At 43.6% G+C, this 21,283-nt stretch overlaps 2 protein-coding genes across 6 annotated transcripts in view; one reads left to right on the forward strand and one right to left on the reverse strand.

The window, feature by feature from the left end:
- The first annotated feature begins 32 nt into the window (after window positions 1-32).
- traip (TRAF-interacting protein) lies at window positions 33-10,046 on the forward strand. The gene is made up of 15 exons (XM_054784709.1): window positions 33-481; window positions 555-612; window positions 681-761; window positions 859-898; window positions 977-1,104; window positions 1,202-1,296; window positions 2,219-2,332; window positions 2,418-2,505; window positions 3,924-4,013; window positions 4,098-4,186; window positions 4,251-4,406; window positions 7,431-7,467; window positions 7,540-7,644; window positions 7,734-7,784; window positions 9,248-10,046. Exons 1-15 carry the CDS (start codon window positions 384-386, stop codon window positions 9,353-9,355), a joined length of 1,338 nt encoding a protein of 445 aa, XP_054640684.1. The 5' UTR covers window positions 33-383; the 3' UTR covers window positions 9,356-10,046.
- The window catches only part of grm6b (glutamate receptor, metabotropic 6b), a 33,014-nt gene continuing 20,405 nt past the window's right edge, over window positions 8,675-21,283 (reverse strand). For 2 of the 5 annotated variants that reach the window (XM_054784707.1, XM_054784708.1), the window contains exons 5-10: window positions 20,381-20,521; window positions 20,102-20,302; window positions 19,326-19,465; window positions 17,996-18,619; window positions 17,613-17,924; window positions 8,677-14,003 (exon numbers count right to left, since the gene is read on the reverse strand). In XM_054784707.1, the coding sequence (XP_054640682.1) occupies window positions 13,764-14,003; window positions 17,613-17,924; window positions 17,996-18,619; window positions 19,326-19,465; window positions 20,102-20,302; window positions 20,381-20,521 (1,658 nt within the window). In that variant the 3' untranslated portion in view covers window positions 8,677-13,763. Of the gene's footprint in view, window positions 14,004-17,612; window positions 17,925-17,995; window positions 18,620-19,325; window positions 19,466-20,101; window positions 20,522-21,283 lie in introns of all 5 variants that reach the window. The other 3 variants (XM_054784705.1, XM_054784704.1, XM_054784703.1) reach the window with 3 other exon arrangements.

Below are 21,283 nucleotides of genomic sequence, written 5' to 3' on the forward strand. Positions count from 1 at the left end.
CACCTGAACGCACCACGTGGGGTGGAGCTTGTGTTTGAACGTACAGCGGGCAAACATCATGAAGTAACGTCGATGCGTTCTTTTTGTGGCAGTTAACAAACCGCAGTTCGAAATAGTCAGTATAAAAAATTCCAAATGGAACACACATGATATTGATACGCGCTTATTACGGCGGACTGTGCAGTAACATAACGTTCTCAAGTATGGCGACCAGTGATTGGGCAATTAGTCGTCGTAGCTAAACGTTGTGTTAGCTAGTTGTTCTTAACCATGCTTAGCAAATGCATGCAACCCGTGTACTTAAATGTATAACACATATGTATGATAGTGTATAGTTCACTGCTGTTTGCCAACAATAACAGAACGCTTCGCTGGGAATTAGAATGCCTATCCGAGCATATTGTACAATTTGCTCCGATTTCTTCGATCACTCCAAAGATGTTGCTGCTATCCACTGCGGCCACACTTTCCATCACGACTGGTAACGCCATCTAATAAGATGAATATTTTTGTGTGTTTTTTTTCGATTGTTTCATGATTCCTCCGTCTTTTAGTCTGCTGGAGTGGTTTCAAAAAGCGCCTACAAAAACATGTCCACGGTGTAGGAAGCAGGTAAGGATCCGTCGGCAGACTTAAAGTACTGATTCGATGAATGATCTGATATCAAATCATGTGTATAGGTCAGCACCAGGCACATCATCAGCAAGCTCTTCTTTGACATTGGAGAGGAAGAGTGTTCAGCAGACCCTGAATGCTTGCAGGTACCAGTCCTATTCCCACACCAGATTGTTTGGGAGGAGCAATACATTTTGTCCTTTTGACCCAAGTCCTTGTATGTCTCACCTCTCCCATTTTCAGAATGAGCTTGACAGGCTGAGGGCTCTTTTAAGCTCTAAAGGTAACATATTTGTTTTGTGACATAATTCCCGGTAAGAAAAACCTAGACACTGAGATTCCACCAACTTATATTATGTAGAAAGAGACTGGCGTGACAAACAGAAAACAGTGGATGGTCTTAAGGACACTGTGGACAAGCAGAGGAGAGACTTGGACAGCATGCGGAAAGATGTCGTAGAGAAAGAGATGCTGTGTTCCGCTCTCAGAGTATGCAGTCTGTTGCTCAGCATTCTATAATAATGCACACCTCCTTGTGTTCATATTTCCTGACTTTTTGTTGTTTTTTTCGTACCTGACTTCACAGAAACAAATGACCTACCTGGAGACCCAACATAATGACGCTCAGGCTGCCAAGGAGGAGGCCCGCAGACTGAGGACCAAAATGAAAACATTTGAAAGGTAGCTGCAGTCCAACTACCGTAATGCACCGTGTATAAACCGCACCCGTGTATTAACCGCACCCCCATTTTCAGGCTCACGGCAGGGGAAAAAAAATTTTAGTTCATAAATGCTTGCCAACTCTTTCATCTCAAATCAACATGCGTAAAGGTACTAAGCAATTTCAAAAAGAAGAGAGGAGAAATCTGCCGTCCATCAATTCATCTGCAATGGAATTACATAATGCTTCAGTGTGAATTTGAATAAACTCCAACGTTTATTTAAGCATACACAAGCATTTTAAGCAACTGTACAGCAGAGAGCGCTAAAGTCAAAGCAACTGTCTGACCCACAGTCGGCTTCCCAAATGCGCTTCTGGTCAATTTCTCCCTGTATTTATAGCCAAATTCTGGCCTAGCGGACCCAAGTGTCCACGAACCTGCGGCGCCAAACTTTGACTGGGCGTTGTTGGAGCGGTGATGAATTTTGCTGTGGCGGAAAATTGGCCGCTTGTAATATTTTGTGCAGCTCAAAACTTTCGGAGCGGTAGGAGGGACCATCAGCGGTGGCCGAGCGGATACGGCGTTGCTTTAACGGGGTCCAACTTCTGTTAAACAGTGGTGAACGAGCGGTGATTAATTTTTTTCACCGCTCCAGGAACGCTACAGCAAAGTTCAGGCAGTGTGACCGGGCTTGTAGTACGAGTGATCTTCCGCTGAAGCGTTGTAGAAGCGTTGTCTGATATTATTTTTCAGTCCGAGTCTGGTCACAGACCTGTCATCGTGTATAAACCACACCCCAATTTTTTGCTTCTTAGAGGTGGAAAAAAAGCGTGGTTTATACACGTTGCTTTACAGTAATTAGCCTGACCTGCAAGATGTCTTGATAAAATATATTGAAGTGATTTTTGTTTGTTCTTTAACAACAAAACTGTGTGCTCCAGCCTGAATATTTTATTACAAGGTCAAAGAGCAGAAGCGGAGTCCATGATCACAGACATGGGTGTTAGTCAGGCTGCTGTGGAGCAGCTCTCCATCTACTGTATATCTCTCAAGAAGTAAGCAGTAGGGCTGTATCAAGTTTTTCAACGAGGACTTTTTGAATGTAAATGTAATGTAGCACACCACCCCCCTTCTTTTCAGAGAGTATGACAACCTAAAAGGAAGCCTGAAATCTTCTAACGACATGTGCGAGAGGCTGAGGAGGGAAGCGCTCACTTCCAGCAACAAGGTTACGTCACCTTAGCACTTCCATTATCAAGAGTTTATTTGGTTACTGTGCTTGTTTGTATGTCGCACAAGTGACTCATATTTTTGCATTTTATTATATCTTTTCATGAGACAACACTAAAGATGCCACGCTTCTATATAATGTAAAGTAGTCAGCATACAGCTGCTAGTTATGTAGAAAAAAAAGTGTATTGGTTGATGGCTTTGCTTGGCGTCATGAGCTCCACGACAGAAATCAGTGTTTTCTACACATCCGCTTCTTAAACTATTATTTCAGGATGAAAGGGAAAAACCTTTGTAATATTTAATAATTAATTCAATTAAGAATTTAATAATTCTTGTATATCGGTAATGCATCCTAATGAACGCTACCTACCATACTCATATACATTTTTTAATAAATATAGTAAATATATATATTTTCTGTATTTGTAGTAGGAGGTAGATCTTTTGGACTGGGTCATTTTAAAAGTAGCTCGCAGGCTCAAAGAATGTAAGCACCTCTGCCCGAGACGGACCAAATCAGTATTAACCAAACACAGTGAATGGCTTTCTTCGCAACATATCACAAGAGAGGCAGAAATGTTGATCACTGTCTTCTTAAGTCAAAGCTGATGTGTGTGTGTGAATATCTTGTTTTGCCTAAAACACAAGGACATTTTTTTTTAAATCACATTTGAAAGGCTGAAATTAGAGAATATTTAAATATAAAAAAAACATACCAAAATAGTTCTCGATTATTTAAATAAAGGAGGAGTCATCGATTAATTGTTGCAGCACGATGCTCAGCACACAACCATTGATGTCTAAACCTCTGATAGCAAAAGGGAGTGTACCCCAGTGTTAAACTGCACATATTGGGCCCAATTAGCCATTTTTTCTCCCCAGGGTCATTTGACTCGTTAGTGTTGCACGGTCTCGGGTGTGAACTGGGGAGCAGGTGTCTTGAATTTGGTGTTCACGCTCATGCTGTTCACTGGAAGTTCAACATGGCACATCATGGCAAAGAACTCTGTGAGGATGCATTGAACATACATGAAGATGTTCTTGGCTAAAAGGAGATTGCCAACACCCTGAACCTGTGCTGCTGCATGTTGGCCAAGACCATACAGCGCTTTAACAGTAGTTGCCAGCAGTTTATGGCTGTGTGTTGAGTTATTTTGGGAACCTATCCCCCGCGATAAAGGAGGGAACAATGTACTCTCTGAGTAATATCACTTGATCAAGCCTTGTGTAAATGATTCATGCTGATATTGGATTATATCGGTATTGGACGGTATTCAAGGCTGCAATATCGGTATCGGATCGGAAGTGAAAAAGTTGCATCAGGACAGCCCTAATCAAATATTTGCAGAAATGTGAGGGGCGTACTCACTTTGGCGACCTCCTATAAAATGTTTTGTGTGTGTTTTTATTTAGTTACAAAAAGCCTCGATGGAAGTCAATCAAGCAAAAGAGGACATGAAGTCGCTGCAAAACGATCTGGCTAACGCCGACAAAGAGATCTCTGTAAGGCACTGCAACAGAATGCTAGACATGATAGGGACTCCGTGTTGGTGTAAGTGCATGCATAAGTACCGTATGTTCCCACAGAGTTTGAAGAAGAAGCTGGAGTTTCTGCAGAAGTCTCTGAGTACGCCAACACGGATCAACGAGGCAGTCAGTCGGCTCGTCTTTGAGAGGTAAACACGCTCCTGTCCAAACACTTTCTCCTGTGTACTGATCCTTGCTTTGTTACCCTCTCAGCCCAGCTCCAGTGGAGCTAAAACAGCCCCACCTCCACCAGCCGGTAGGCGGCGATGACATTGACCTCAACATGACCTATGAAGTGGCTACCCCAGATGATGTGGCCAAGAGACCAATGAAGGCCCCATCCAAGAAGATGCATTTAGACCATCAGCAGTATGTAGTGTGTGTGTGTGTGTGTGTGTGTGTGTGTGTGTGTGGGGGGGGTGTTGTACTTGTCTAACATTTCAGCCACCATTTTTTTAGTATATCTTGACAAGGGACGATACAAAATACAGAAAGGGCGGCATAGATTTATTGTTCGGGATCGGCTGCTGAGCCGCTGCATTTTGAAGATCAAATAATATCTGCTTCCTCCACGAGATTGGGCAGACCCAGTTGCCGTATCACGTTGGTAACTGTGGGCCACACTCCAACACGGTAGGTACGTAAATCCGCCTCAAAGCCGGTTGCCACTCGACTCCCGCCACCCGCAAGAAGAAGTAAAGGCAACACCACCATGCAGACATGTCCACCGTCCACCGTGTACCGTGGTAAACTTAGTTTCGCGTTAGACGTCGGCTGTTCGGCTACGTAGCTTCAGCGATAGTTCCCCCCACTGTGCCCGGACTGCTGTGTCATGGTGCGGGGAGCTCACACGGGAAGTGCCGCTGGCCACCCTTGGTCATCTAGACATTTCAGGTATCAACTTATTGCCACCCCTACGTGAGCAAAGGTGTCACCTTGACCACCCCAACGAAACATTTCTGGCTCCACCAATAACGCTCTAACCACTGGTTGTTTATACGAGGGACCGTCAATAATTTACTACTGTATTGAAGTGAGTTTGTTAAAAAAAAAAAAAAAAAAAGTCATATACTGTAAATCACACTACAAATTGATCTATAACACGATTAGTCATACTCTTAGTCATATTAGGTTGGATTGCTGATAAACACATTATAACGGGCCTGTTTCTGAATGTAGCTCATCGTTCCAACTCCGTACAGTAGATGGAGTCATAACTGTAGCAGGAGGGGTTGGTGCTGTCAGCTTAGCAACTTAGACTATTCAGACCAAACTATTGGGACAAATCTAGCCACTTTTTTTTGGGGGGGGGGATGTCACCACCACATGGCTCCGTCTTGCTTGTGACATAAAAAACACACCCAAAAAGAAGCGACAGTTACAAAATTAATTTGTACTTCTACATATTTGTTTTGCTTGTCATATTTTTTGCTTACTTTTTGTCTCCCACAGCGCCCATAAAAATGACACGCGCATGCGTCATGGACAATTACGCTGGTTAGGCGATGATGTCATATAGTGCCCCTCCCCTGCACAAATAGATTACAGTCCTTTGGGAAATACTGCACAGAGTTGGTAGATGTTAGACGTCTTGCACTCTTCCACCTTCCGCCTGAGGATTCTCTACGTGTGCCCAATTGGGTTCCAGTCTGGAGACGTACTTGGTCGCTCCATCACCTTCCTCTGCAAGGTCATCTTGGAGGTACGTTTGGGCTCGTGTCATGTTGGAAAACTGCCATGTGGCCCAATTTCCGAAGCGAGGGAATCACGCGCCACTTCAGATTGTCACAGTACATGTTGGCCATGTACAACATGTACATGTGAACCACTGCTCCCCAGTGTCAACAGCACTCTTGCCCCACACCATGCATGAATGTAGACAAGGCGCGTTTACCATAGTACTCACTTGTTTTGGCAGTTATGTGGACAATAATGGTTGTTTGTTGAATCATTTTCAGTAGTAAATATATCCCTCTATACAAGCTGTACACTGTACTCTAAGGTAGATTCAAATGTAATTTCTATAGTGCAGTCCTCCTTCGCCACCTCGCGCTATCACGGTTTTTCAAAATATATTAAGAAATCATCACCACAGGTAGTACTATCCAGACACCTGAACATGTGTGAGTCTATATTATGTCTTATTTTCTATTTTTATGATTTTTTATGACTATTTTGGGTAATAGGAGTGTAAAACTGACTATTGAGGTGTCATTTCATGTCTAGAGGGCTCTAACAATGTTTAAAGAAAACATATTTAGAAGGTCGGAAACAGGTTTCCATGCTTTAACTATGAAAATATTTGATTTATGAATAAGGAACCCGACTTTCACTTATCACGGTCAGGACCGGAACCAATTAACCGCGATAAACGAGGGATTACTGTATTGTTCCTTGAGAAGATGTACTGTAGAAAAATTGTTGTTGAAATGTTAGGGGTGTGCACACTTTTGTGAGATATGTTAGGCCTGTCACGATAACAAATTTTGCTGGTCGATAATTATGTTACCAGTCATCGTCGATAATCGATGCTATCGACATTTTTTTAGACCATTTTTTCGTTATTGTCATGAGAGGTGTAATTCACATTTGAACCACTAGATGGTACTCATGTATCGTGTACCTGTGTGAGCCACATTAGGTGGACACAGAAGTTGCCTGTATGTATGTTCTTTAAAATTTATGGCATATAACCGTATTGAACGGTTGCGTGTCTTTTGCAATGCAGTCTGTGAGCGTGCACGATTTTGCAGTGTTTTGGTTGCTGGCCAAACGCCTCAGTAAGTGCTGACTGCCAGGACGAAGGCTCCGCTGCCCGGGGCACCTCCGTCTGTAGATTTTTTTTTTCCCAGTTGAGAAAACTTTCCGTGTCGCTGTCCATGCATTCATCTTGTTCATTCTGTTTAAAACCAAAATGTTCCCACAGCGGGGCTGCCGGCTGTGGCATTGGCCTCAGAAACCATCGCTTCTGCGCCTTCATTCATGTTAACGTATGTTGCCTCACCAAGCTAACGGCTAACCCTCTGTATCCACTCACTAGTAGCCCCGCCTCCACAAAGAGGCTGAATGACACGAGGGCTCACTCTCTCCGTTCATTCCATTGTAGAACCAATGTACACAGACAGATGCAGAGTGAACCCTCTTGTCATCCAGCCTGTGTGGCACAGAGAGACCAGCAGATGAAACACACACACACACAGACGTACATGTCATCTTATCCAGGGCGTCATAATTATCCACCTGTTTTTCGTTTTTTTACCGACCTGATTATCGTGACAGGCCTAGTTCCTGTACAAAGTGTGTGTTGATTTTGTCTAACCATCCAGATGACACAGCTAATGGAACAGTTGGAAGAACTGCATGTGTAATCATTACAAATGCTTGCATTTCCAGGTCAAAACACAATGAGAAGGCTTCTTCTTTAAGCAAGGTACATTTCATATAGTGGTTCACATTGTCTGTTTCCAAGTGGATAGAATAACTGGAGCGTTTTGTCACTCAGGCCAGAGAGGAAGATGCATCCATGGATCCTTTTTTGAGGAACTCCCTCCTCTTCAGAAAGAAGACATTTGGGAGCATGTTGGACCCTCAGAGGAAGTTTGGAGCTGTACGTGTACACCAGCACAGGCGGCATGTCCTCTCTGACATCTCTTTAAACTGTGTCAATCAAGTAGCTGTCATTGCTCCTCGTTTCAGGTGAAAACCGGTTTTGATGGATTAGGAGGACGAACCAAATTCATCCAACCTGTATCCTTCTGTTAATCTCGCTTGGTTTGTATTCGTCTCTTTAACGTGATTTATTGTAACCCAGCTTTATGTGCACGTACGAGTTGATGATAAATTGATTAGGGGTGCGACGATTCCTTGAATAATTCCAGTACCTCGATTACAAAAAATAATCGATAAAAGGAACAAAGGAAAACAGAATTTTGTCGCAGAACAAAATGTAAAAAAAAACAGACATAAAATGTGGCTAAACGGCAAGTTGAGCATCGTGACGTGTATCCGTACATACCACAACAGCACGTCTTATACTTGTATACGTCGCATCATCCCCCCCCGAAAGGAGCGGAAGATTCGAGACACGATCAAATTAACGTAGCGCAAATCCGTCAGATTAAGGTTAATGTACCTTACTAACATAACGTTAGCCAATATTGTCTAATGCAGGGGTCAACAACACAGTGCCCACGGGCACCATGTAGCCCCCACGACCACATGAGGCGCCCGCAAGCCTGCTTTTCATTCAGGTTTTCAGTTAATAATGTGAGAACACTAAAAAGAAAAGTATTGTGAAACATAAAATGTGAGTTGTGGATACCAGCATTTTGTGAATGTTTTGGTAAAACAAGCACATTTGATCTGTTTGGGTTGAAATAAGCTATGAAAATCATTTCTACAAAAATTAGTAGCTCAAGGAAGTCAACAAGGAAGTGCGTGTCTCACCCATTTAGTTGAGAGTAATGTGTTCCACGACAGAAGGCGTCTTCATTTCACTTTCCATCCATCCATCCATCCATCCATTTTCTATACCGCTTCATCCTCATTAGGGTCAGCCTATACCAGCTGACTTTGGGCGACAGGCGGGGTACACCCTGGACTGGTTGCCTGCCAATCACAGGGCGCATATAGACAAACAACCATTCACACTCACATTCATACCTATGGACAATTTAGAGTCACCAATTAACCTCACCTGTGGGAGGAAACCGGAGTACCCGGAGAAAACCCACGCGCACACGGGGAGAACATGCAAACTCCACACAGAAATGCCCAGGGGAGAATCCAACCCAGGTCTTCCCGATGTCCAGGCTGTTACTGTATTGGCCAACATGCTAACAGTAAATAGCAGTAAATAGCTAGTCTGAGATGGATAAATTCATCTATCAAAGCTCCATCATGTAGTCCATCAGACCCAAGAAAATACACTTTGTTCCTATGCACAATGTCAATTTAACAAATAAAACGCTTGATTATCTACAAAAGTTCTACCAACTGATCATTCATTAGTTATTTTTATTTTCTCTTGTGTATCTATAACTGCACTTCCACCAAGCAAAAATGTTTTTTCCAATTAGTCGATTAATCCAAAAAAATGTCAGAATACTCGATTCCTAAGATATCCGAAATATTGCTATTTTGTAATCTCAATGGGGCAAAAGCATGGAAGCACATTTGCATTTGTTCCTTTACCGCACTCCCCCACGCAGTCACCACTGGCAGAGATTCGCCCACTGATGAAAGCTAAAAGGAAAAAGGTGAGCAGGCCTCCACCCAAGACGCCAACCTGCCTGACTCTGGACAGCTTCCTTGAATGAGGAAGTCGCATGGCAGGATGCAGCTTGTCAAGTGTCTGGTATTAGTTTTGGTCCTTCATCCCCAAACAGGACACTTTCTCAATGATCTATTTAAAAATTAATGGCCGACCACTTCATGTTTTTTTTTTTTATTATTTAAATTAGCACCTTTTTTTGCATAGATTTGAAGTGTGTTGTATTGTAGTCAACGTATTTTTTTTGTAACCCTAAACCAACTGGGATAATAAAGATTATTCTTTTTATTAATGATATGGCGTCTTCTTCCACGTTTCACTGCGGTGAGCTGTCCAACAGGGGGCGGTATGCACAATGTTTGTGCTTGTACTGCTGGGGATAAAGAAATGCTCATTCGCTTTTAAGTTTTAGAACTCTCCTTATTCCTGCTTTATAACCATACACAGTTTGACCTTCAATAAACTGAAGCTGCCATTGTCTTCCAGTTTGGGGGGGTTCTGTCATCACAGAACGTGTTTTAGAAGCATTGTTTTCGTCGTCAAGGTAACTGGTGACTCGTGTATGCTGATCATCGGATCATATTCTTTACAGCAGGCGCTGTGGCCTCCAGGGGACGCTAAAAGTCAGGGGACAATAATTCACATTCAAGATATTATGTTAAAAATGGTGGGAATGCTCACGTTGATTTGAAATGTAAAGCAGTGCCCATTTATTACGACACATGATAACAGTGGCCATATTTTTCCATGTAGCTGTATAGAAGTTTGTTATATAGCTTTTGTATCTAGTTTCTGTGTGTAGTTATTACATAGTGTAAATGTACAGTAGCTTATACGTTTGTCCCTCGCTTATCGTGGTTAATTGGTTACAGACCTGACCGTGATTCCTTATTTACAAACCAAATGTTTTCGGAGTTAGCATAGATAACCTGTAGGTCTCCCCAATATGGGAGACCTACTGTAAGCAGAGAAAACAACGCTATAAGACCTGTGCTTGTGTGTGTTGCAATAAATGTGGATGGACAGGAAGTGACGTCAGGGGTTCAGAGTTGGGTTTTAGTTTGGAGTGAATTGGACGCAACAGTAGCTTGTGTAATTATGATTGTTATTGTGTTGATTATTGTTTTATTATTGTTATTGTACCCGTTTGTATAATAATAATATAGACAATCTAGACCAGAGGTGGGCAAACTACGGCCCGCAGGCCAGATCCGGCCCGTTCTTCTTTTTAATCCGGCCCGCCGAAGATTGTACAGAATTAAGGTTTCATGTGAATGATTGCATTCATTTCATTTTGACTTGTAATGACGGCATTTCAACACCAGGTGGCACTGCAGGCGCAGTGACTTGAGAGAGCCATTTCCAATTACCGCTCTTCTACTCGCTCGCCAACGTTACCACAGATGGATCGCCAAATGTGACAGGAAAAAACGTCGGGATGCTCAAGAGAATTCAGGACAGGTGAAAGAGGAAACCCTGAGCAGGAGGTCATGTTTCTACACTGAAGTTTGGGAAAAGTATGTCAACGTGTGTGGGACCTCAAACGGGAGATGATTTGGTTTTTGGAGCTACTTGAGAATACTGACACATTTCCTGAGCTGAATGACACAGTTTGGCTTTGTGATTTAGCTTTTACTGTGGACATCCTGGCGCCCATGAACGAGCTGAATGTGCAGCTACAAGGGATGAAATGCAAGCCAACGTCAGAGCCTTCAAAGCCAAGCTGGTTTTATTTTCCAAGCTAATGGATGTTAATACTTTTAATTCTTTTTTCTGGTTATGTTTCATATGTACTGTTAACAAATGCAGTTTTTTTTATATGTATCGTATCTTGTGCTGACCCGGCCCGTCTGTCAAATTTTAAAAGTCAATGTGGCCCCCGGCCCGAAAAGTTTGCCCACCCCTGATCTAGACAGTGGTTAGCATGTTGGCCACACAGTCCCAGTCTGGAGATCGGGAAGATGTGGGCTCCATTCTCCCCTGGAGAATAAATAAATACATTTCAGTGTAGAGTTTGCATGTTCTCCCCGTGTGTGGGGGGGTTTTCTCCGGGTACTCCGGTTTCCTCCCACATTCCAAAAACATGCATGTTAGCTTCATTGGAGACTCTAAATGGTCCATAGGTATGAATGTGAGTGTTTGTCTATATGTGCCCTGCCATTGGCTGGACACCAGTCCAGGGTGTACCCCGCCTGTCGCCCAAAGTCAGCTGGGATAGGTTCCAGCATGCCCTCACGACCCTAAAGAGGAGAAGCGGTATAGAAAATGGATGGATGGATGGATAGCCACCCTTGGCCACTCCCAAGGCTGGGGGTCAATTTTGACAAACGTGACTCTGTGGTGCAGAACATTAGTTCAGCATAACCGCCGTTTCCGCTTGGACGCATTTCAGTGCAGCACACAACTTCCCGTGTGGAGGAGCTGTCAATAAAAGCGCGTCTTGCATGAACTGCAAGCGGTAGGTAAGTTTTCCATGTTACTTTGTTCAGTTCCGGTCAAGTTTTCTCACCATGTTGACTTTGACTTAAACTCTGAAGCGTGATTCAGCATTTAAACCCGTTAATAATGGAAGCTCTCTGTAGCAGCATGAGTGGGCATATAAGCCAAAACAGGAGTGCCGATCGGCGTCCACTTCCATAGTATGCCCTGCGCGGGTTTGGCCGCCATGTTGGTGAGCAGAATCCACAAACTGCATTGAAAACATGTCCTCGGCACACTGCTCAGCTATTACCTGCTCTAACAGACGCTCCAAAAGCAGTGGCCGAGCTACAGGGTGGGCGTGGCCACCCCACCGGCCATCTAGACAATTCAGGTATCAACTTATTGCCACCCCTATGTGAGTGATGGTCTCACCCTGGCCACCCCAATTAAACTAAATGCAGGTCTAAATTTAGGCCAAATTCAAGCCGCTGACGTGTGCATATTTTGTCTCATAGGCCGTATTCAAAGGCAAAGCAGCGACGAACCACCACATTATTTTTTGAATGAATTTATTTGGGAAAACCGTGATCGATGATGCCTTGAAACGCCAAGCGAGAAGACGCGAGGGACGATTGCATAGAGTTATTGATTTTATATAGAGTTACAGTATGTAGAGTTATTGATTATATATAGAGTTATGGATTGTATATAGAGTTATTGATTTTATATAGAGTTACAGTATGTAGAGTTATTGATTATATATAGAGTTATGGATTGTATATAGAGTTATTGATTTTATATAGAGTTACAGTATGTAGAGTTATTGATTATATATAGAGTTACAGTATATAGAGTTATGGATGTATATAGAGTTATTGATGTATATAGAGTTACAGTATATAGAGTTATTGATTGTATATAGAGTTACAGTATGTAGAGTTATGGATTGTATATAGAGTTACAGTATGTAGAGTTATGGATGTATATAGAGTTATTGGTGTATATAGAGTTACAGTATATAGAGTTATTGATTGTATATAGAGTTATTGTGTGTATATAGAGTTACAGTATATAGAGTTATGGATGTATATGGAGTTATTGGTGTATATAGAGTTACAGTATATAGAGTTATGGATTGTATATAGAGTTACAGTATATAGAGTTATTGTGTGTAAACTGTGTAGTGTAAATACTTTGATGTTGATTGTTGTACTTGTGCTTCATTACTTTTAGTATTTATTCACTTAGGGAGAGGTTAGTATTTTTTAGTATTGGTTTGTAATGTGTTAACCATGTAAACGGGGTGACATCTTATCTTACAAACGGTTACTCAACTTCCTTTGTCGTCGTACGTAAATCGCCGATGGGGAGGGGGCACCATATAAAATGTCACCTAGGGCGCCACTTTGGGTTGGGCTGTGCTGGTCATTGTCCCAAAGACAGACAGACTGACGTCTTTCTTCTTCTTCTTCTTCTTATTTTTACATGAATTAAACAAGGACTGTTTGTTCATCAGTTTTTAGTAGTACGGTTAAAAACGACACCCAGTGAAACAAACGCTGTGAAAGCAACGCTTCCCCCATACAAGCAATGAATCCAAATAACCACAACACAAAATCCATGCAGTGCTTAAATAATATGGCTCGTCAGCCGCATGCACGTCTTTCCATGGGTCATAGGTCGCCACATAGCGCCATCGTCGCCATATTTGTCATTAAAATGACAAATAACACCTCCTTGACAAGCTGAAGTGTATATAAAATTGGCATTATACATTTAAAAAAACATTTTTTGCAGTGTTTTTTTTAAGTTTGTTCACATCGCCCGCCAGTCCTTCTGTGATTCCATTAAAAGTTGATCAAGGTGAGCATTCACGTTCCCTTTAGTGCAACGTTCCCCACTGGAACCGTTCTTGCTGGTGTCATATTTAAAAAGGTGGGGGAAGAAACCGCCCGAGATAAATGCTTTCTATCTTTTCTGGTCATGTGCGTGAGGGGCCTCGTCATGTTCCGTGATGAATAAACAGACCTCCTTTACTGTGATCTGTCCGGTTCAATCTTGGACTCGCCGTTCTGTTTGTCATTGGATTTCTGGGAGAGGTGCGTGGACACGGTGGCCGCCTGCACCACAGCTTTGAAGCTACGCTTTCGCTTCTGGACGTTCTGCTCCGGGTGGAAGATGATGACGTAGACTTTGGGGACGTACAGCATGCCCAGGGACACGGTTGCGCTCAGACTCATGGACACTGTCAGGGTGGTGGTCTGGATGAACATCTGGAATACAGAAAACACAGGTCAGAACCGCTTTGATCCGCACGCGCACTCACTGCACACTGCGTGGCGGACACTGTCAGTCAGCTACTGTGTTCAATTTTTAAGTTTTCTGGAACAATCAGACTGGGTCATGTTTCTAACACAGACAAACACAACATTTTCTGTGACCCCGGTTGGCTCCCAAGTTGTTGTAATCTACCAATGAAAATAGCTAAAATGCTTGTATGATAACGTTAACATGCTAGCAATGCTAACATGCTAACATTAGCATGCTAACATGTAGCATGATAGTGCTAAATCTTTATATAAGTGTCTTCCTATGTAAATGGCTAAAAATGCTACTATGTAATGTTAACATGCTAGCAATGCTAACGTTAGAATGGTAACACCTAGCATGATAGTGCTAAGTGTTTATATATGTGTCTACCAATGAAAATAGCTAAAAATGTTAGTATGCTACCATTAGCATGCAATGTTAGCAGTGCTAACATGCTCATGTTAGCATGCTAACACCTAGCATGGCTAAATGTCCTGGATGAGTTGAGAATTTTGACTTTGGAAGGGCCTGAATCGGTTGAGAAATGTGGAAGTAGTCAGAACTCTTTAGATCAAAGGCATTGTTCAGAATAAGAATTTCATTGCATAGCATAACTACTTGTACCTGTTTTACTGTGCATATGACAATAAAACTCTTGAATTGAATTCATCACCCCCAAAGTCTAATCAGTTCTTCCGTATCCCATTTCCGACAATTCCTGAAAATTTCATCCAAACTTTAGAACTTTGTCAAGTTATTTTAAACACAAACAGACAGACAAAAACATAACCTGCGCGCTGCGCTTGGCGGAGGTAACTATCAATGAGAGGTGCAAGTAAACACACCATACATGTACCATCAGTTGTCACATGGCTATCCAAGCTATTTTCATTCCAAAGCGCAAGCGCCCGTGTTTCCCCCCCCAATGAATGATTCACGACCCGGTATATGTATTCAGGAAAGGAATCTCTATTTATGGGCTTCGACCACGTTGCTCGTCTTCCACTGCAAATCCAACAGCGATAATGAGAGGTGGCTTCTCCTGAGATGGACTCCAGTGAATTATGAACTCATTATTCAAGCAAACTGTGCTGGTTATGAATAAAGCAACACACATGTGCCATAAATAAGATATATGTGCGGCATAAATAAGTTATAAATTGTACACTAGCCAGCACTCATCTCCAGCAGCAACATGTCCTGCATCTCCCGCTTTAATGTGTTCGGAATGCTTTCTTTCATAAGCACATCCGTGCTTTTAATCAGTCTCACTCAATGACCCCCGTGGCCATTTCTGAAAGAAGCTGCTGTAATATATGCCTTGGATTTATGCGCTTACAGCCCGAGGCCAGCTGATATACCGGCTTAGAAGCAGTGAATGGTGATTGCGTATACGTGGATCCTGACAGCAAGCAGGTAGCGGCCACCCCCCACGGGGTCCCGCACACGATGGAAGGACAGATAACGTTTTCATGAGCCAGACAAAAGTCAAAGTCTATATTTAGAAGCCTTTTTTGAGTGATGATTTATTGAATGGGATGCGAATCAAGAGGGTGGGCGACCATCCCTGCGTTCATCTGACCCATTTTCCTTCTGTGCTCGCTTTGGACCCTTCGTTTCCATTTAGAGGAGGTGAAAAGATTCTGAAAGCACTTCAGGCTTTAATTGTTGCAGGTTGACTGGTTTATAATAGAGCTCTCCATTCCTCAAAGCTGATCTGCTCTCCCAGCAGTCAGGAGCATCGTGGCAGCAGAAGGAGCCCGCCAGGTAAATGAAACCCTGCCTTTCGGTAAGAGGAGACGGGACTTCCTGTGAGCCCAGCAGGAAGCAAATACTACCAGCTCTGCTTTCATTACACTTACCGTATTTTCCGGACTATGAGTCGCACCAGCCAAAAATGCACAACGAAGAAGAAGAAAAAAAAATCTATACTGTAAGTCCCACTGGACTATAAGTCTCATTTTTTGGGGGGGAAATTTGATAAAATCAGAGACTGAGAACAGACTTTTCATCTTAAAGGCAAGTTATCGTAATTACGATAAAATGGAGAGCAACAGGCTAGTAGGCGTCTTTTAACGTCATATGAATGGGTGGGATGTCATTCGTGCTCCGTCTTTCTCAGCTGATGTTTACATCGTACATTTTCAGTGGTGCGGGAGTGATAGATACCGGCACACAAGCCTAGAGCGCCCTCTCGTGGCTGTCAGTGTGGAAAAAAAGCCCATACATGAATCGCTCCGGAGTACAAGTCGCAGGACGAGCCAAACCATGAAAAAAAGTGTGACTTATAGTCGGGAAAATACGGTGCTATCATTTCGATTCGCCTGACTACCGTGATGACTGGAGTATCACATCTCTGTGACCGCATGGCGTCATAAAGAAGCACCAAGTCACATGTTTATGTGTGTCAACTCATCTGTGAAACTAGTCAATAAAATGAAAATAATTAATTCATTTATAAGGATAGGAAATGAATTGAGGGGTCAGATTGAAGATCATCTTCATTGTATCTTTGAATTCATCGTTAATGTTTCTACTAAAAAAAACGGTCCTACTTCCCGTTTTCTGTAAAAATGTAAAAATAGTCAAATACAAGTTACAGGCGTAGTACACACAGACATGTTTTGATGAGATTGAAAAACTATAAAAAAAACAGGAAATATTATATAGGCATATAATTGGCCAAGTGATTCCAGTTTTAATCAGATTAATCACAGTTTTCAAATTAATTCATCACCATTAAGCACCATTTGCAACTACAGTGGAACCTTGGTTAGTGTCCGTTACTGTAACATCGAAAATTTGTGCCCAAATTTCCCCTCTGTTTGCGTACATTTTCAGATTATCGTACAACATGACACCAACTGTGTTCTTAATGTACAAACATCCTTGTTAGCATAGCTTGCTAACAAAATGGCAACCGGAACCCGAAGCATAAAACCATTTTTTAAAATTCTTAAATGCATATCGATGATGAACGAAAGGGATCAATCAAAATTTCAGGTTACTTTTTGCCTTCATTGAAGACGCGACTGTTCCCAAAGACGCAGTGTGGCAGGGAGCCACCACACGGGCACCACCTGCTTGGTCATGAGTTCTTTCTTGAATTCAGGAGTGTTTCTCATCTCGTTTGATCAGAACGCTGGCACTTGCAACTTTCTTTGGCTCCATTTTGGGTTATTGAGGTGAGAAACGCTATTGAACTAAAAAAAAAAGAAGAAGTCGTGTCAAAACAGGAAGGTGGCGTCCGTGTGGTGTCCCGCTGCCACATCGTGTCTTTGGGAACAATCATGTCGAGAATCGCGTGTTCAAGGACGGCAAAAGTAACCTTAAATGTTCATTTATTCCTTCGGTGGTGTATTTGTGTGCATTTAGAATTGGTATCTGCATGTCAAACTATAATTATGAAACTATGAAAACATCTTCTGACTTTCTGGAATGGATTCATTGGATTTCTTAAGGTAAAAATGGATTTGGTTAACGTCCGTTTCAGTTAGAGTCGGAACTTCTGGAATGAATTACAAACATGAAACCCACAGCCCCAGAAGAAGTGAACAACACTTGGAAAATACCTTCTCAGTAGATTGTGCGGTGCCAAAGAAGATGGGCACAAAGGCCAGCCAGATGATGCACGTGGTGTACATGGTGAAGCCGATGGGCTTGGCCTCGTTGAAGGTCTCAGGGACGCCCCTGCTTTTGATGGCGTACACCGTGCAGGTGATCATCAGGACCAGACTGTAGCTCAGACACAGGATGAGGGACAGGTCGGACATGTCACATTTGAGAACCCCTCGCGCAAACTCGGGATTGGGCGGCTTCTGCTCTTCGTAGTCGATGATGGTGTGAGGGGGCATCACGCCAAACCAAATGAACACACCCAGCACCTACAGAAGAAAGAAACAAGTGTAATCCCTTTGAGACCTTGCTGCTCGGAGTGAAGGAGGCACACGCTTACCTGCACCGAGATGAGGATGAAGGTGATAATAAGTTGAGAAGTCGGACTGATGAACTTGGGAGGTGTGACCGACTTTTTGCCTTGTTCAAAGATGCGATAGATCCGGTTGGTTTTGGTCAACATGGCAGCGTAGCTGATGCACATGCCGAGCCCCAGCAGCAACCTGCGGAAGGCGCACACCACCACACTGGGCTCCGCAATCATCAGGAAGGTAATGAGGTAGATGAGGAAGATGCCCGTTAGCAGCACATAGCTGAGTTCTCTGCCGGAGGCCCGAACAATGGGGGTGTCGTTGAAGCGGATGAATGTAACGATGACCCCCGTGGTGGCCAGGATGCCAAGGATTGCCAGGAAGACGGGGATTATAGCCCAGGGAGAGCTCCACTCCAGCTTGATGATGGGCGTGGCCCGGCATCCTGTACGGTTCTTTAAGGGTCTCATATCGAAGGGGCACATGTCGCAGCTGAACTCGTCCAGCAGATACTGGTAGCCGTCGCAGAGCTCGCAGTGCCAGCAGCAGGGAACGCCCTTCACCATCTTTTTCCTCTCGCCGGACTCGCAGGGGAAGCTGCATACGGACTCTGGGATCTTGCGGTCACCGCCTGACCACTGCATTTCCTCTGGCTGGGGTAGATGTTCATATTGTTAGCGTCTCACGGCACGCAACTACGGTGCATTCAAGGGCCGCCGAAAGAAGTGCAAATTCTCAATACTTGATGAAAAAACATGATCGGTGGCGCAAAAGGCAAAGGTAAAAAATGTGGGCTTTCTAACCGTGGTAAATGTATGCTGAACATTTCATCTGGATTATCATGCATTACCCACCTTTTTGCAAAAATATGACCAAAAATGTACCGAAATTTGCACAGTTTTGAGGCCGTGAATGCTGAATGGCAAAGGTGCGGGGACCCACTGTAATTATGGGCCTGCAAGCAAATGTATTCTTTATTATTAAAATGGTATCTTATTCTGCTGCGTTTAATCCCTGGTGAACCGTGCACAGAAGCCGTGCCTTCGTCGCATCATTGGAGAGGTCTTGATCATGGGTAGTGTGCTATTTATAGTGTGCAGCATTCTGCGTAACCGCCGTGAAGTAATTGACAAAAAAAAATTAATTCTGGGGCAACAGCTGAACGCGTGGGTGACAGGCCGGCCGTTTAGCTCAGTGGCCTCGCATACCCAAGGTTAAGTGGTCCATCCCCGGCGCGCTACTGGAAAATATGCAGAACGTGGTTATCTATGAAGCTGTACATTTAGTTGCTGACCCAAATGAAGATGTAATTATCCGTCTGTTACCGCGAGTAGTTCGATATCAAGAAGGAATATTTACATTGAGCCGGAGGTGGTTTGTCCATTGGCCAATAACCTTGTAGCCAGGGTAGCTGACATTGGAAAGCTGGTACTGGAAGATGTCGTAACGTCCAGGAGCGTCTCCGTTCTCATTGAACATCACACCAGTTCCTGCACTTCCTGTGTGATGGAGACAATCCATTAATGGCCTGTCAGCTGACGTGAAATACAATCTCTCAAAGCCATATTTCCATTTTGTGGTGGAAAAAAGCCCAACCCAGCCTCCCACATGCACACTGAATGCAGCTCGCGCTTGCTTTTGTCACTCTTGTGCTGTACTGTGAAAGCTAAGTGCAGGATGCTCTTTAGTGAAGGCTGTCCTGTACTTGAATGGTCTTTCTGTGCACTTTGCTCCGCTGCCCTATCGTGACTGGATGTTCCTTTCAGTTCCCTGCAGGCAAACAATCAGAAAAATTCTCCATACAAGCCAAGGTCATCCAGCAAGAGGCGAGCGGTAAATGTGCTTTCATAGAACACATTTTTCCTTTCGCACAACCGTGACTTTTTTATGAAAGCTGTGGATGAAAAGCCTCGGTGAAGGAGCGAGGAGGCAGCCTGCGGTGAGCAGACGTGTTCTGAAGGGATGTGCTGGACCGGTCTTGCTCAGTACATTAGTAGACACATCTCAAGGCTTGCTGTCTTCCTTTTTTCAGGTGTTCTTTTCCTAAAATCCCTCATTTCAACATCTTTTTTTTCATGAGTGCCACCATACATTATGCAAGCAGGGTCAGAGAAATGTCCGTTTGGAAATCATACCATTGAAATTGACAGAGCGTATGTATTGGAGGAGCATCCTTCCCTCCACGGGGTCCATCTTGTCGCAAACACCCATGGAGCCAGGACACAGGTCCAGGTGCATGCTGTGCAAGGCGTGGGCCATGGCGTAGACCGCGTCTATCACAAACTGCACCTTCCCTTCTTGTTCGTACTGAGAGTCTCGACTTATTCTTTCCTCGCCTACAGGAACACAAACACGTTGCTTGTGAGGGGAAACACTGCAACACAGTGTACAGTAGTTCCTCTGCGTGCGCTTACCTGTGCATTTCCTTCTCCCGGCTTCGTATTTGATGCCGGGCCGAGTCAATTTACACTTGAAGTCGTCCTCCCAAAATTCAGCAAACCAGATGTTCCTTCTGTTGTTTTCCAGAGATCTTGTCGTGAAGTACTCGTCAAATCCTGAATCACGTCATGAAAATGTTACTTACATTCCAAGTTACAGTGTTCCCTCGCGACATCGCGCTTCACCTTTCGTAGACTCGCTGCTTTTTTGCTTTTTTTACAGAATGTGAACATGCATCGTCCTGATTGGCTAAGGGACCGTAGACGCTTGGCAGTCAATCTCCTCCGTGCCTTCCTGCGCAGTTCAGAATGCGTTTAGCTTGCCAAGTTGACATAAATGACCGATCGCTAGCAGTGTGACTCGGAAGTGCTGCATGTTTGCAAGATTTATCCCCATCAACACCCGCAGTGTCGACGAAACGTTGTGCACCGTCAAAGGCGGAGGAGGGTGCTAACATCGTACAAAAGGTTGGACTTCTGGACATGCTGAAGAAAGATGGAAGTTGCAGCTCTAGGGCGCCATTACGGAATAAATTCATCTTCAGTTCGAGGAGGAGGACAAGGAGGAGGAAAATACGACGACAGGGGCGATATGTTTTAACAAGGACACAAAACACGCTACAGTACAGCGGAACAGCACCTGGACGAAGAGACACGGTCAGAGGAGTGAAACACTCTCCATCATTTCTTGTGTCCGACCTTGTAGGTTGACCATTGAAATTCAAAGGAAGGTTTGAACTCTGAGAGTGTTTAAACAAGAGAGAAATGCAAGAAAGTGTTCATGCTTGTCCGAGAAGAGTGGGCGGAGTGTACGGGAGGGCTTTTACAGCCTTAAAACATAAGTTAAGGCTAATTTCACTTATTGCGGGCTATTTTGGA

This window comes from Dunckerocampus dactyliophorus, chromosome 8 (genome assembly GCF_027744805.1).
Source record: "Dunckerocampus dactyliophorus isolate RoL2022-P2 chromosome 8, RoL_Ddac_1.1, whole genome shotgun sequence".
Lineage (NCBI taxonomy): Eukaryota > Metazoa > Chordata > Actinopteri > Syngnathiformes > Syngnathidae > Dunckerocampus > Dunckerocampus dactyliophorus.

Coding starts and splice junctions, on each gene's coding strand:
- traip (XM_054784709.1), top strand. CDS start 384: ATGCCTATCCGAGCATATTGTACAATTTGCTCCGATTTCTTCGATCAC. Junction 1,297..2,218: donor AAAATGAAAACATTTGAAAG/GTAGCTGCAGTC, acceptor TGTGTGCTCCAG/CCTGAATATTTTATTACAAG. Junction 7,468..7,539: donor AGGCTTCTTCTTTAAGCAAG/GTACATTTCATA, acceptor TTTGTCACTCAG/GCCAGAGAGGAAGATGCATC.